Here is a 16,211-nt window from a genome sequence, read left to right as displayed (position 1 = left end):
ATGGCAACGCCGAGTGTGATCTTACCCTTTGGTCTCCGCCCACTTCAGCTACGCGTGGCTCCTTGGTGGCCAATCACGCAACAAGGATGCATGTGACGTCACAAGTGTCATGGCGTCTCCCTTGAAGGGGGCTTGGTTCTGTGTGTGAAAATTAGTCATTGCCATTTATTTATTTATTCGTTGTAACAGGACCAGTAAAATAAAAAAGTAAACCCTAATTGCAACAAAACAAACCTTCTTACAGCAAGACCATGGGTGCCGTCCATGCCAAGGTAAAGCACGTTCTTGTTAAACAGCGATTCGTAGAATTCTCTGTGACCTCCTCGGCTATGTAATGTATGGTAGGAATAGGATGACCAGTAGCATGCTGTACTCGATGTACTATCTCAGTGGTTCTCAACCTTTTCAGGCCGCGAAACCCCAAAATAATCATATTTGAACCCCCCACCCTGACAAGCACTTGGAATGTAAGAGTTGAGCTCTGTGTATTGTATTGTGGAAATAGCCGATCTGCAAGCTCACAGCGCCTCGGCGGTGGGATATTTCCAAAATGCTTGCCTCTTTCTTATATTAGTTGACAATTTGGCCAATGTTTGACCAGTATTTATTGTATAGTTTGTTGATAACGTTTGATGCAGTAATGGTCTTTTTCTTTTGTTTCTGTCTTTCTTTTTTTGTTATTATAAAGGCCTTAAAGGGGAAATCCACCCATTTTCAATATTTAACTATGTCATTAATATAGCATAAAGGAGTTGTGTGGAAATAAGAAAAAATTAAAAAAAAAATTAACATCGCAAAAAAATTTAACATTGCAAAAAAATTAACATTGCAAATTACACCATGATGAGTCATCACAGTGTAATTTGCAATGTTAATTTTTTTGCAATGTTAAATTTTTTTGCAATGTTAATTTTTTTTTTTCTTTTTCTTATTTCCACACAACTCCTTTATGCTATATTAATGACATAGTTAAATATTGAAAATGGGTGGATTTCCCCTTTAAAAGTCCTTAAATTGTCACTTCACTGTCATCTGGGGAACCCCCCCAAAAATATAATCATGTGGGGACCCCCCCTACATTTCAATGACCCCCTCCCCCCTCCCCTTTTGGTCCATTTGGTTCCATTTGTGTACTGTCAGAGTTACAGGCTTGTAAAGGTCAATTTCGAACCCCCTCAAAGAACCCGGAGGGTCCCTGGACGGCTGGACCCCACTTTGAGAACCACGTACTGAGAGCTGTAACATCAAGCATGCTAAATACAAAGAACACTCTTGATTGCCAATTTACTAATATTGTAATTTTCTGGAATAAGCCACCTGGTTTTGGGGTGCAGTATGGGGTAAATGGAAACCACCTTAACCCAATCCGGGAACGCATCTCTGTCATTTTAGATTTCTTTTTTGAAAAATCGTGAAAATGTGTGCAAATCTTTGAATATATATATTTTTTAAGCGAACATTTGTAACAAATTGTCACCTTGCTAAACTAATGGCAAAAGTCATTTTTTGAGAAATTATATTTTTGCCTAAGTCAGCTCCTCATGACACTGGCCACCTCTGGTAAAATCGCCCATCTCCTAATTGAAAAGGATCATGCTGTTCTCTCCCCTTTTAGTATAATGGCCTAACTCCCTAGTGTGACTTAGGCCAAAATAGGCCTAAGTCACATGGTTTTGTGACATAGGCCAAATTATTTAATGATTTAGGCCATTTTTGGGATTTCTTTTTGGCCTTATGTTACATAACTGGCAGACAGTGTTATTTTAATTTTAATAGTCATACTTTTTTATAAACGTTTTGGGTGAAATGATTAAGAAATATAATATAGTTTTGTTTTGGATCAGTTTTTAATTTTTTCTGAAAAACTTAAAAAAATTACTTAGGCCATTAGTTTAGCAAGGTGACGAAATGTCTCAACAAATGTCTGAAATACTATTGTTGCTATATCAGTGGTGCTCAAACTTTTTCATGTTCAAGGACCCCCAAAATTTTATGTATTTGACCGCTGACCGACCCCCATCTCAAAATATTTAGTTCCAGGACCCCTCAGAAGCAAAGATTTGAGTTAAAAATGTTTGCTTTAAAAATATATATATTCAGAGATTTGCACACATTTTCACGATGTTTCAAAAATAGCAGATCTACAAGATCATAGCGTGGCAGTAGATTTGCTATTTTTGAGTAGCCAAAGTATAAAATAATGGTTTAAGTGGTTATACAGATGCGTTCCCGGTTTGAATGGGTTAACAACCCACCCATCACTCTGGTTCCTAGCCTGTTTCTACATTGACCCATCATCCATAAATCCTCAGATAAATTTGATTGTTTCACAATTGTGTTAACTTTGTTCCACTATCCCATGGTACCTGCAGAGTTTGGATCCTCTCCCGATGCATGGCCGCAACTTGGGAGTCAACCCAGATGACATGGTTGACATGGTTCCGGAAACAGAGCAACAGACTAAACAGGAGATACTGGAAAACAAAGATGTGAGTTGATTCACTCTCAGGTTGAACACTGCTAATACAATTTCTGTTAAAACAACAGAATATATGCTTCTCTTTCTGAGCATTCACAGTGTTCTTCTGCCTACACATGCGTCATGTCCTAGTATGAGCGAATAGGGGAAGGGGATCAGCATCAGGTGATTCCCTTGTTTGACCTGGCCAAAAACATGGATGTGTCTCAAAGAATAAGATTATTGACAGAATCGTGGAACGTTTTGAATATTTTGCGGTCCTGTTTAAAAATTTCACAAGATCGGTGGTTATTGCAATTACCTGCACTACAGTACTTCACCATATGTTGCGTTATGACGAAATAAACCCATGAAATGTAGCAATGTGGTGGCACGGTGGCGCAGTCGGTAGCGCTGTCGCCTCACAGCTAGAAGGTCCTGGGTTCGATTCCCGCAGGGGACGCTGTGGGCGCTGGGGGCGTGTTCTCTCCTCCGCGTCATCTGTGCCCACACCCTAGGTGGGGTTGGCGAAAGGGCCTTTCTGTGTGGAGTTTGCATGTTCTCCCCGTGTCTCCTAGGGTAGGTACCCTCACAAAAAACATGCAGTAATCCTGGTCACTACTGCCTCCCCCTGGCCAGCCGGGGCGCCTGATGGAGGGGAAGGGAACTGGTTGGAATAACGTGTTCCTTCCACGCGCTACGTCCAACCAGGGAAACTCTCCCCTATCAGGTGATAAGAAGGTCAGACGGCTCTCATGCATTGAAGGAGGCATGAGCTCGGCCCTGGCCTCCCTAGGTTGGCAGAGGGAAGGTAGTGCCCAGGATTACACGCTTAGGCATTGGCACTAGGGTGAAAAAATAGGGGTTACAAAATCGTGGGATAAAAAAAAAAAAAATAGCAATGTGTACGTTCCGTAATGCAATTCCAATGGTGAACGCTGTGTTTTTTCACCCGGTGAAAAAATTGCGGATTCGGCCACGCCCCGAAGTACCCGTATGTGTGTCTCAAAGAATGTGGTTGGGGCTGCAGTGGCTCAGGAGGTAGAGTGGGCCGCCTGGGAGCCGGAAGGTTCCCGGGTTCGATCCCTGACTCCCTGACTCTAAAGTGTCTGGCACAGAGAAGGGCACTGACTGGCATACGTGTGAGAGAGAGGATTTTTTGTTTTAAGTAAGATGTTTTAAAATATGTTGTCAATTAAATTAAGTCCCCTTACATCTGTTTGCAAATTACATCCTGCACATTATTATACTTTCATTCAAACTCTGAACTCTGACTGGTGGAGGGAGTCTTGGAGATAGGTGGGTTATTGAGTCTAATGATCATTACAATGTCCTAATGTGAAAGAAAATAGTTCAGAAGAAGAAGATTTTTTTTTTGTTATATGACAATCACAGCTGTTGGAAATATTTTATTTTGATGTGGTGTCGTAATTTAACTTAATGTTGATATGGCACACTGACTCAAGAAAATGAAAACACGGCACATGTCAAAATGGTTGCCGACCTCTGGTCTGAAGTGTCCTTGAGCAAGACACTGAACCCCTGACTGCTCCCAATGAGCCGGTTGGTACCATATTCATGGTCGGTACCACGTAACGTGTAATGTGTAACAGTGTTCCACCGTTGCGGTGAGCTTGAATGGGTGACTGTGAAGTACATTTTCAAGAACATTCCAGTTGTCGGAAAGACCAGTAAAAAGCACTATATAACGTGAAATGCAGTTCATTTCATATTTTAAGATTAGAAAACCTGCAATGATACTACCATTGTAGGACATCAGTACTATGGTGTCCAGTATGGGTCTCCACTCCAGATTACTGGAATTTATAAATAGAAGATGGAGCTATATAAAATAACCAGTCATTAACATAATTGCATATTTTTTTATAGTAATTAAATGTAAGTGAAATATTGTCATAATCCCATTATTCATGCATGCATATTCTTTAATGAAAGTTTAACTTTTATTTGAATGAATTAAAATAAAATGTACATAAAATGTACAATCTTGATGGAATACATTTTTATCTAAATACTTGCTTCAATAAGGTGACTGAAAATTAATCTTCCATAATATACATAATCCATAATATACACAATTAGTGTCTTAACCCATTTAGACCTGAGGCCGATTCTAAAAACGCTATATATATACTGTATGTATAGCAGCAACTAAAACATGACACAGAGGCATTCCCGGCTTGAAAGGTATAACAACGTATAGGTGTTTTCAATTAAATGTAATGCTGATGATGAATCTAATCTATGCGATTGACAGGAGAGATGATCAGAGGTGCAGAGTTTGTACCACTATCGTTGAGACTGGGACAGAAGAATGGATAGAGTTTCTCAGCGAAGGTGCAGCCAGTGAAAGAGTAGAGATGAGCTCTGGCCTCCACGTCATAAAAGGAGACCAGACCCTCCTCATAATCCACAAACACCCCCACTTTCTGGACCTTCTCTCTTATAGGGAGGAGGACAGAAGGGTCAGCAGCAGCCTTGTACACATGTCCATTCATCAACACTATAGACCAGTACCCGTTGTTGGGGCTCAGTGTGATCGATCCTTTCCTGTTGATGGACTCTCTGACCACTCCTAAATCCCAGTCAGTCTTCCCTTTAACCTGAACCTCACAGTAAAATCTTCCCGAGGAGAAGCTTTGTTTTCCTAAGACACAGACACATTCAGAGAATCTCTCTGCGTTGTCTTGGAGATTATTCTGTATGTCTCCGTGATTCACTCGTGTTCCATCATCCGAGAGGGTGAGTTCACAGTGTGCTGTATCAGGGTCCAGAGTTACATCCACTGCGTGCTGCTGGATCCTCCTCAGCTCGGCATCAATATTGCGACTCCTGAACTGATCAACCATCTCAGAGAGAACTGTATTAACAGAGAATTCTTGTCTCTGATCGAATATCTTTTTACATAGTGGACACTGACGCTCATGATTGCCATCCCAGTAATGTTTGATACAGGTCTGGCAATGGTTGTGTCCACATGGAGTGGTGATTGGATCAGTGAACACGTCCAGACAGATGGAACACAGGATCTGCTCTTCAGACAGGAGAATGCTAGCAGACGCCATTTCTACACTCTGAGAATAAAAGAGAAAGAAATTTAGTGCTTGAATCATCCATCACACATATTAATGGTTATGAATCTGATATGGATTTGAATGGAATAGAGGACAATCATTTCTGATGGATACTTGATGGAAACCCGGCAAAAACACGCTTCTCGATTATTCGATTAATACAAAAAGTTCATAGATAGAATAATTGCTAAGAAGATAATCGTTAGTTGCAGCCCTAATTACCACGTTCTGTTATTTATAGCAGCGCTCTGCTATCGATAAATAACAGATGTTGTGATTGACCATTCAGGAGCATTCAACCAATGTGTGTAATAATTCATGATAAATCCATCTCTTCTGTACTCACCTGTTTTTAAGTTCTCAGTATTTCTGCGAGAGTCCTGTTGAATGAGTGAGAGTGATCATCATTTCACAGTTTGAGTTTCACCTTAGATTTGCGTCACTGAGAAACTCCTTCTTGTAGCCGTTAACCCTTCACAGCCTCCCCTCTTCTGTCTTTCATCTCTTGCTTGTTCTCGCCGTCTCTTGCACTCGTCCTCTTGTTCTCTACCACTTCTACCATCCATGGGAGAGGAAGAAAGGAAGGGTTAGGGTAAAGGAGGGGTTATATCTACAGTACATGTCATTTGCAGGCAGTTTGGTCTGAGCCCTTAAACTATTTTGAATGTGAACTGTAGAATAATCTTGGACATTCAAAATCATAGCAGCCTAAAGGGTGTGCTTTCTGTGTTTGTGTGAGAGAGATGGAGCCTACTACTTGCAACAATTCTATCAAGTAAAGTACAGTACGTCATTGTCGCAAAAAAACATCTCGAAACTGCCTGCGATATTAGAACAACAAAGTGTCAATAGCCTGAAATATGCCAACCCACGCCTAGAGCCAGGCTGAAGTGACTACACACAGATAGCAGGGGGGTCATCCCTCCCTATGTTCCCCGGGTTCTATGTTCCCCACTTACCCCAGGGTTAGGGTTGTAAGAGGGGAACATGGAACCCGGGGAACATAGATACGCTCCCCTAGCAGGTGTCACTCTGCGGAGTGCAGAGATCTGTAGTTAGAAATTGAATTTTAATCCCAGCAGACCAGGATGAATAGCAAGAACTAAATTAATTGATTTAACCATCCAATAGCATCAGAAAAGCTAAATATAACGTGTGTGTGTGTGTGTGTGTGTGTGTGTGTGTGTGTGTGTGTGTGTGTGTGTGAATAGCTGCCCCTTTTAACTAACACTAAACCACTGGATGAATTCAAAGCCTACACATTCATTACAAGACATATGTACTGTATATACGGTAGGCATGGATGTGTGAGAGGTGACCCACTTACAGTAGATGTCTGTTCATTACAGGTTGTTGTCCAACACGTCAACATCCAGGGCCTTGGAAGAACTAAAGAGGATCTGCTCGGCTATGAGATCTCTGAGGTCTTCCACGCCAAAAGCCTCATTGACGTATGTATTGTAAACCGTTGCGTGACAATATAATAACATGCAAGTAGCCACAAACACTGTTAATAATTCCTGCACAAGCCTGGAAAAACTCCTGTAGTGTGGAGAAATTGAAATTGATCATTACGTTGATCACCGTTTTGAACAGATTTGGAATTGAGTTTTAAAGTGCAGAAAATGTTTGTTCATCTCCTGTGCACTTTAGTAATATTACACATTTCATCTTCCTGTAGGCCAACTGTCATTACACTTACTGTGATATTTGTTGTTTAAATAAAACAATACAAAATACACTTGACACTGCTTGGCCGCAGTCACCTTTTATATAATATTGAACACTGACCAGGATCTTCAAATAAGGAACGAAAAGAAAATCCATTTGAAATGTAAAAGTTATTGCAGTCCTGTCTGCATGATACTTTTGCAGTAAGACCCCCTTACTTAAAGGGACACTTCACCCCCAAAAAAACTTTGTTTCAATGGATTAGTCACCCCATGGAGACTTGAATTCATGGATATTTTTTTAGTTTTGTCTCATTCCTAAGACAATAATTTGATGACCGGCAGCGGTTCCGGTAGGAGACACACCGACTCGTTGTGTCTCCTACCGGAACCGCTGCCTACCGGTCCGCTGGTCATCAAATTATTGTCTTAGGAATGAGACGACAAACTAAAAAATTCAGGTTGCCATGGGGTGACTAATCCATTGAAACAACGTTTTTTTTGGGTGAAGTGTCCCTTTAACGGAGAGCTGCATTTCCATGTCTTCATGACAGGTCATGAAGAAGTCTCACGTGGCCAGGCAGAGGCTGCTCCGCATGGGTATCTTCAAAGAGGTGGAGGTGCTCATCGATACATCTGAAGGTAGGAGGATTCCTTCCACATGGCTTTGTAACGGTTGTCTAGAGACAAAGGAATCCCCCTAACATTTATCTCATCTCCCATACTGTAGGTGCAGATGCTTTGCCCAACGGTCTCGATGTAACTTTTGAGGTGACGGAGGTTAAGAGGCTGACTGGAAGCTACAACACCATGGTTGGCAACAATGAAGGGAGTATGGTAAGAAACAAAACATGAGAAATGAATAGTACTTTAGCTTGACAATTTGCTGTCATGTTATTTATCACCAATGTCCTTGCCAAGACCTTGCTCTAATCTCGCTAGGTCATCTTTTCCATTGAAGGCCAGTGGTTCTCAACTAGATTCACACTGCAACCAAGAGTTTCAGTTGACCTTGAATTTGAGACTCGTACATAAAATAACACAACATGCCTCGTCTAAAGTTGCCTGCAATGCCAATCCAATTTCCCCATGAGGGATCATCATAACATTTTCTACCTATCTATTTTCCCTGTTAGAACTTGACTTCTGTTATTTATTTTCGTAGACTGGTGGTTTTGTATTCCAGACTGATATACAGTAGGGAGGTTTTCCAACCCGATAGAGCAGGTGTGTGTGACACAGTGTCTTTCTCCCAGGTACTGGGCGTGAAGCTACCTAACATGTTGGGTCGTGCTGAGAAGCTCACCTTCCAATTCTCTTATGGGACCAAGGAGACGTCCTATGGCCTGTCCTTCTTCAAGCCTCAGCCTGGACACTTTGAACGCAAGTATGGCCACTAATGCTGCTCTCCTCATTATCACTTTGCTGTGTGAAGAAGCAAACATCACATTGTCCCCTTCTTAGCGTAACCGTTTAGTATAACGAGCACTTAAAGGACGACTTCACCCATTTTCAAGCTATCTTCATATTATTGGTCCTCAATAATGCTCATTATGATATGGTACCATTTCTGTCTACTCACTCTGTGTCTCAGAGGAGGGCTGTGGACATTTCAGAAACCCGCCTACCAGTGACATCATCAATGGGGAATCCAAGCTAATAGAAACTGCAGGCTTTCTTTTCCTGGAAAGTTAGCATGCTATAACGGAAGCCATAGTTCTCGCGTCAATACAAATAAAAAGAAATAAAATCTTGTTTGAAAAAAATCATCTGCTTAACTATAATGTCACCGGTAGGTGGGTTTCTGAAGTGTCCACAGCCCTCCTATGAGACATAGACCAAGTAGAAAAAAATGGTACAATCTTATCATGACTATTAGTGAGGACCTATTATATGAAGATGGGTTGAAAATGGTGAAGTCGTACTTTAACCTCTCCTGTGTGATTCAAATCTGTTATAGAAAAAGTGGTTCTTGGTTTGCTGGGTCAATATTATTTGTTCACGGTTGTTGGTGTCCTCTGTTTCAGCCTCACTCTCAACACGTACAAAGTCACCGGCCAGTTTCCATGGAGCTCCCTGAAAGAGACTGACAGAGGAATGTCAGCAGAGCTAAACGTAAGACGATTTATGCGCAAGTGCAGTTTTTTCCCCCCCATGTATTCCATATTTGTGTACAGATTACATTTTTTACATTTTTTTACATTCTTTTTGAATGGATGTCACCTTTCACCAGCTATGACTAAAGGCAGTTCATGGTTTTATTTCAACTGATACCCTTCACCTTCCCTCCTGCAGTTTCCTCTAGGGATGACCAACCATATGTTAAAGTGGGAGGGGGTCTGGAGGGAACTGGGCTGTCTAGCACGCAGTGCCTCCTTCGCAGTGCGAGAGGAGAGTGGACACTCGCTGAAGTCTGCACTCTCGGTATATATATGTCTTAAAACCCTCTTCTAAGCTCCCGACTCCAGTGCATCATGTGTTTCCCTTTTACTGTAGACAGTTCAGCTATATTTCTCTGTGCATGTCTGATACATCACAAGTGAAACATTGTCGTAATCGATGGCTCTTAAATTTTCCAGCATACCATGTCGATCGACACAAGGAATTCTGCAATCTTCCCCAAGAAAGGTGCCTTACTTAGAATCAATCAGGTAAGTCTGTAGTAGTGCCTGCATGCAGTAGTCTTGCGGCTTTATTGTTTATTAAGGATCCCCATTAGTCTCTACACCGTAGTGGAGACTATTCTTCCTGGGGTCCAGGCAAAAAACGTAAAATGCGGTACAGCATGAGCCAATATTAGTGAACAAACACACAAACTTGGAGAACAAAATTTACATTAAAAGTGAAATAAGAATTTAAAAAACAACAGGTTTGCCTGTCCGAAAATACCAATAATAATAACAACTTAATCTAATTTCCTTTCTGATTATTGCTACCTTAAGTTTATTTTTTAAACTAAATTTATTTCTAGTTAAAGTCAAATGTGGGGTGAGCACATCCCAGTATGCAATGGCTCTGTACATTACTGTTTTCTCAAGTGCATTGGTTCTGGGCTGAGGTAATGTAAAGTGACCGCTTAGTGCCTGTCTAGTATTATAACCATCGTTTGCAGGTAATGGCTGTAAAAAATAGGGCATAGCAGTGGCGGCATGATTCACCAGGAGCCTGGATGGCTTGGGTCAAGGCTTAAAATAATTAATTTAAATGTTTTTGGAAATCTCTATGAGGGAAATGAATGGGCTTTCGATCTGTGGCACCACAAAATGGCTGCCACTGCTATGCCCTATAGCTGCTGTAAAAAAATGTTTTATGAGACATCAAGTTACTGTCCTCGCCAACTGATGTGTGTTTGCCCTGTAGGAGCTGGCTGGATACACTGGTGGAGACGCTAGTTTTCTAAAGGAGGACTTTGAGCTACAACTCAACAAACGGCTGTTCTGGGACTCGGTATGAATGTAACCATTATCTCTCAACTTAAAAATATTAGAGAAGCACATCATAGCTTCATTTGATTTAGTTTCATTTCGTTACATTTCGTTTAGATATAGTTTTATTGAATTTCTTACTTCACCATCACCATCCATTCTCAGGAGGATGTTTTAACATTGACACCAGTAATCTTTGTGGTTGTCTAAGCAGTCAAACATTTATTTAAATGTAAATATTTTACATGGATTCATGAGTGATCCTGCAGTTTATTTTTTTATATTGCCTAATACTTTAATATTTGTTGATTTTAAATATATCATAATTTAATTTGAACATGCCATAGTGTTATGTTACAGGGCTGAAGTATTTTGTCTTTGTAGCCATTATAAATAATTGTTCTTTTACTTGTCTTGACTGATGGATTATGCAGATGGAAATAAATGTTAAAATACACCAGCGGCATCCTTTTAAATAATAGTACTCCTGGACTGTAAAAACCAAATGCAAGCACACATAACTGTAGTTGCACTGAGTAACCACAGGGTGGCAGCCAATCATGCAACAAAATTGAGCCTTTAATATGTTTCTTTTTAAGAAAGAATCACAGCCATTATTTATTGTTTTTTTATTGTTTCCTTTTACGTTTTACATTTGTTTCATTTAAACGTTTGTGTAATCTAATGTTGATTTCTAAGAGGAATGTTTCATTGTTTTTTCCCAGGTCTTATCTGCCTCTCTCTGGGGTGGAATGCTCTTACCCATTGGAGAACAGCCCTCTTGCATCGCTGACAGGTATGCCGTCTGAATCATCTCAGTCTTTTGACACATCCCTGGGCCTGTCACATAATCGCCTAATTGCAAGATAATTGAAATCGCCAGAATCGTTTCCATGTTAGAAAACCAATTAAACGTGTCGCATTGCGACGTGTTGCAAGCATGTAGTTTGGCTATTTCCGCGATTTATTTTCATTTATTCTTTTATTATAAAGTGATTAAATGTGTCATTTCTTTGTATATTTAACCCATTAAGACCTGAGTCCGCTTCTAAAAAAAATCTAAATCCTAACAGTTTTTCGAGAATAAAAAAATAAAATAATGTTTCACGTTTTTTCAATAATAGCAGATCTACAAGCTCATAGTGCGGCACTCGGCCGCGCTATGAGCTTGTATATCTGCTATTTTTGAATAACCAAAGAAATCGAAAATGACACAGATGCGTTCCAGGTCTTAATGGGTTAAGTTATTTTTCATATCTGCCCTGTGAATCTTTGTTTACTAAGCCAGCCTAAAATCCAAACAGAAATGTAATATTTATTTACATTGTATGTGCCTGTGTGCCTAAACACAATTAAATCAATTATTTGTGTGACAATTAAGTAACATTTCATGATCGAAACAGCCCTAAATATACCTGGCTCTAGTGGTAGACTTACATCTGTTCTTCTGACACAAAATTATGGCTACATAATTTAACAACATGAACCCTACCGTCCCTGTTCTGGACCTGTCGTCATAGGCGAACATTTGGCTAAAATAGCAGATCTACAAGCTCACAATGCAGTGTGTTATGATGCGTTGTTAGCTTGTAGATCAGCAATCTTTGGCAAAGAGATATGTTGTAGAACCGGGATGACTGGAAGCAACGATGGAGGGCTCGTCTGAGGACGACCTAGAGAGTAGAGCGGGGTAAAAATAAATAAAGGATAGACCTATGGGGAACACTGGTCAACAAAGTGTATAGGGTGTATGTAGTTAAAGAAAAGTGGTTACAGAATTCTTCATGTGAAGATGTAGATTATGTGGAAGCTTTAGTTTTGATGATATTTATATTTGTTGGTGATGTTAAAATATATTTTCTATCCAGGTTCTACCTTGGGGGTCCCACCAGTGTCCGAGGCTTTGGGATGTACAGCATTGGCCCACAGAGTGAAGGTGAGTTCATTTTCTGACTTTGTCAGTCTGACCTTGAGGAAAGCTGACCATCAGAAAGAATTTCAACTCTCATTGAAATAGGTATTCGATGTCTGGAAATGTATAACATGGAAAAGAGTCTAATTTTTATTTTAATATAAAATGTGTACTACCACAAGTTAGGGCATTAACAGAATAATCGAATATTCGACTATCAAACCACTATTCGACCACTGTACATCAAAGTCGATTATGCTATAAAAACAAATTGAATAATTAGATGGGTTTTTTTCAGTGGCTTTTCTACAGCAGACACGCAGCTGTGAGCTCTGGTGTGACGTCAACTCGCATTCCTTGAGTCAAGTCGTCAATGCCATTGGCACAAAAAAAAACTTTTTATTTTTATTTTTTATAATCAAATGAATCGATTAATCGAATACTTATAGGTCGAATAATTCGAATGCTAAAAATCACTATTCGTGAATGCCCTACCACAAGTGTTTTTTCCCTTTCTTTTCTTTCATAATAAGTGAAATATTCACAGATTTACAATGACCTTGGATGTGTTCTAGGTGACTACCTTGGTGGGGAGGCGTATTGGGCAGGTGGACTCCATTTATACACCCCTCTGCCCTTCCGACCAGGCAAGGGAGGCTTTGGAGACCTCTTCAGAACACATTTCTTCCTCAATGCCGGCAACCTCTGCAACCTAAACTATGGTAGGTGTACTGAAGACACAACCTTCACTGTAGCGAGCAGGGCTGCAACTATCGTTTATTCTCATAGCGATTATTCTATCGAATACTTTTTCGATTAGCGTGTTTTTTAAATATTGTTTACGGTTTTCATACATTAACAAATCGATTAACCACTTGAGCCTTATTTTATAATTGATCGCATAATGGTATCGTGCAAAAATTTTAAGGAAGAAACCATTTTTTTTGTTTTTGACATTTTCTCCTATAATGACTTAGAGAAAGGTTATCACTTGATTAATGAATAAGTAAATTATTTATTATTTTTGTATCTATTTAAATCGATTCATTCGATTAACTGTTGCACCCCTAGTATTGAGTACTAATAGACCACTTCAACATTACATCCTCAAGAGTGGGTAGTACACACCCCTTCTGAATGTTCATGCTACCACGAATGCTTGATGGTATGGAAGAATGAGGCATTGTGTTATGTAGTATTACCCCAAAAATGCAGTATCTAGGCTGATCTGGCAATGTACTGTAACTTTTGCATTGTGGTCGAAGGTGGCAATTGAAATTTGCATCCGAAATAGGGGCATGGTCTATTATACTTGAATGAGTAACTCCGAGACCACAGTCGGCATTTGCCACAAGCACGATGCATTTATCATACACTCACAGAAATAAATGCCGGCCTCTAGCTGGTTGTCTGTCGTTTCAACTTAGCAGAATCAGAATTGGAAGTACCTTTATTGACAGATATAATACATGTACTACTAGGTATTTGACTTGGCGCACAGTGTAAACAGCTCCTCGCAGCAGTCAAGCAGATCATTATGCATAAGCATGACACACAGGATGGACAGGACTACTGTTCTCATTGTCATGCTGCACTGCTCCTCTCTACCTCAACCACACCTCACTGCCACACAGGAATGTGCAAGCATTTTACATGAACATTTACAGTTAAATTCACACATTGATATATCTGCCAATTCTGACTTTTCTGATGGAATGCACTTAACCTATTTCCCAACCTTTTCAACTTTCCAAAATATTGGAACTCGCTGTTGGAATTACATCTCTGTGTGTGTGTGTGTGTGTATGTGTGTACTGTAGGTGATGGTCCCCGGGCACACCTTCAGAAACTAGCAGAGTGCATTCGCTGGTCATACGGCGCAGGCATTGTGCTGCGCCTCGGAAACATTGCCAGACTGGAGCTGAACTACTGTATCCCCATGGGAGTGCAGAGTGGAGACAGGTGGGATGATACACAATTGCACTGCCATTGACAGACCTACCGTTCTATTTTGCATTATTTAAGACACCTGACTTTTTCTTTCTCGACTCTTTCCATCTTCTCTCCCTGCACAGGATATGTGATGGTGTCCAGTTCGGAGCAGGAATTCGCTTCCTGTGATGTCATCACCCTGCTGCCTTCAGTTATGGCAGCAGAGACTTATGGCGCTAAAGGGAGAGAGTATTGTCACTTGTAATGTGTTGTAGAGTGTAACACTAGGCATGGATCCTACAAGAATGCATTGTCCTCGAGGAGTGCGCCTGAACCCATCTCCTTTTGATATTTACCATTTATATCGCAACACTCCTGTTTGCTGTGGCACCACTAGTAGTTCTATTTCTGGCCTGTGAAAGAGATTTGGGCCGTATCTCCCTTTGCCTTCTGCGGGATCGCAGCCTTTCTAGAGGCATGGCCTGTTATTTCATTTGTTTTCGAGATTTAACCCTACACTCTAAGCACTGTTGTGTCCTGATGACCGATGTCTATTGAGCTGTGAAGGAAACCAGCACTTTCTGTCAATGTAAAGGAATTAAACGTGAAGCTCTGCAATGTACGGAGGGAGTTGGACCTCATGCCAAAACGGCTTGTTCAAGTAATTCATGTAAGGAGTAGAGGAACAATTTGTCATCATCCCAACCCAGCAGCCCTAGTAGTGAGTGAAATGTGACAACACTGTGTGTGAGCTACTGAACCACCAGTGCACTTACTGTTAGTCCTCTTTTTAACGTTGTAAAAGCCGTTCTACACACAAATAAATCTCAGTTGGTCCCCTGTTCTTATTGAATCATTTGTGGTGTCTTGGACATACTTTCAAGCATGCAAGAATAATCTCCCAGAAATGTCCCATAAATTCTGTCTGACATATTTGTTCTTCTATGTACAACACATTCTGTTTGATTAGATTTGTAAATAGTGCTATTATGAAAGTATATAGGCACATTTCTGCTGCAGCAGCTGCGGTTGGCACTAATTTGTTATTACAGTAATGATACGACTGAAAGGTACTGTACATAATTATCTTTTTCTTGATGGTGCTGAACCACAGAAGGAAAATGTGTGACTGTCTTTGATCTTCTAAGAGTATTTCCTTCCTGGTTGAGAACCTCATTGTCAGGTACATGGCTAACTTGAGGAACATGTATGCCTGACATGTGAAGTTGGGACAGGAGACAGGAGGAGTCATCAAATGTAAAACCGTATCGGTGAATAAATTCATTATAATACATTACTGCATACTGTAACACAGGTATCCAGCGGGGGAAATGTGTGACTAATATCATGATCAAGCAATTTTTTATATGTAAATGTAAATAGTAAATAGTACATTCTATACACTATACAGCTATTCTCAACCTTTTCTGGATCAGCGCCCACTTGAAAATCTCAAGTGTTTGCGGCCCTCCCATCTGACCACCTTACCGATAGTTAAGTGGTCAGATGGGTGGGCTATGTGTGTTTTCAGAGCATGTTTTTTTTTAATGATCAGTCAATAGATAGTGTTCTGGCTTTCATCAATGGAACTAACATAGTATACTTAATACTAACAACCATGCTATACAGCTTTGGGACAAAGCCAATGTTCCATCGCCCAGTTGACCTGTGTGTGTGTGTGTGAGAGAGAGTGTAGTGACTGTTTGGACTTTTGCCCCA

The 16,211-nt window shown here is 40.4% G+C and overlaps 1 protein-coding gene across 1 annotated transcript; it reads left to right on the top strand.

Moving 5' to 3' along the window:
• The first annotated feature begins 114 nt into the window (after positions 1–114).
• On the top strand, positions 115–15,336 carry samm50l (sorting and assembly machinery component 50 homolog, like). The gene is made up of 15 exons (XM_080420522.1): positions 115–272; positions 2,373–2,489; positions 6,903–7,004; positions 7,778–7,865; positions 7,954–8,060; positions 8,480–8,610; positions 9,251–9,338; positions 9,519–9,647; positions 9,803–9,874; positions 10,584–10,670; positions 11,374–11,444; positions 12,517–12,584; positions 13,136–13,282; positions 14,381–14,522; positions 14,636–15,336. Exons 1-15 carry the CDS (start codon positions 252–254, stop codon positions 14,679–14,681), a joined length of 1,416 nt encoding a protein of 471 aa, XP_080276648.1. The 5' UTR covers positions 115–251; the 3' UTR covers positions 14,682–15,336.
• The last annotated feature ends 875 nt before the right edge of the window (positions 15,337–16,211 follow it).

Source organism: Gymnoscopelus braueri (assembly GCF_963280865.1).
Source record: "Gymnoscopelus braueri genome assembly, chromosome: 23".
NCBI lineage: Eukaryota > Metazoa > Chordata > Actinopteri > Myctophiformes > Myctophidae > Gymnoscopelus > Gymnoscopelus braueri.
This window is presented reverse-complemented; position numbering and strand designations above follow the sequence as displayed.

What these genes read in the sequence shown, in the direction of transcription:
- samm50l (XM_080420522.1), top strand. Translation starts at nt 252, where the DNA reads ATGGGTGCCGTCCATGCCAAG. An exon ending in CGCTGAAGTCTGCACTCTCG is followed by an intron (nt 9,648 to 9,802) that starts GTATATATATGT and finishes TAAATTTTCCAG; the next exon opens with CATACCATGTCGATCGACAC. An exon ending in CCTCTGCAACCTAAACTATG is followed by an intron (nt 13,283 to 14,380) that starts GTAGGTGTACTG and finishes TGTGTACTGTAG; the next exon opens with GTGATGGTCCCCGGGCACAC.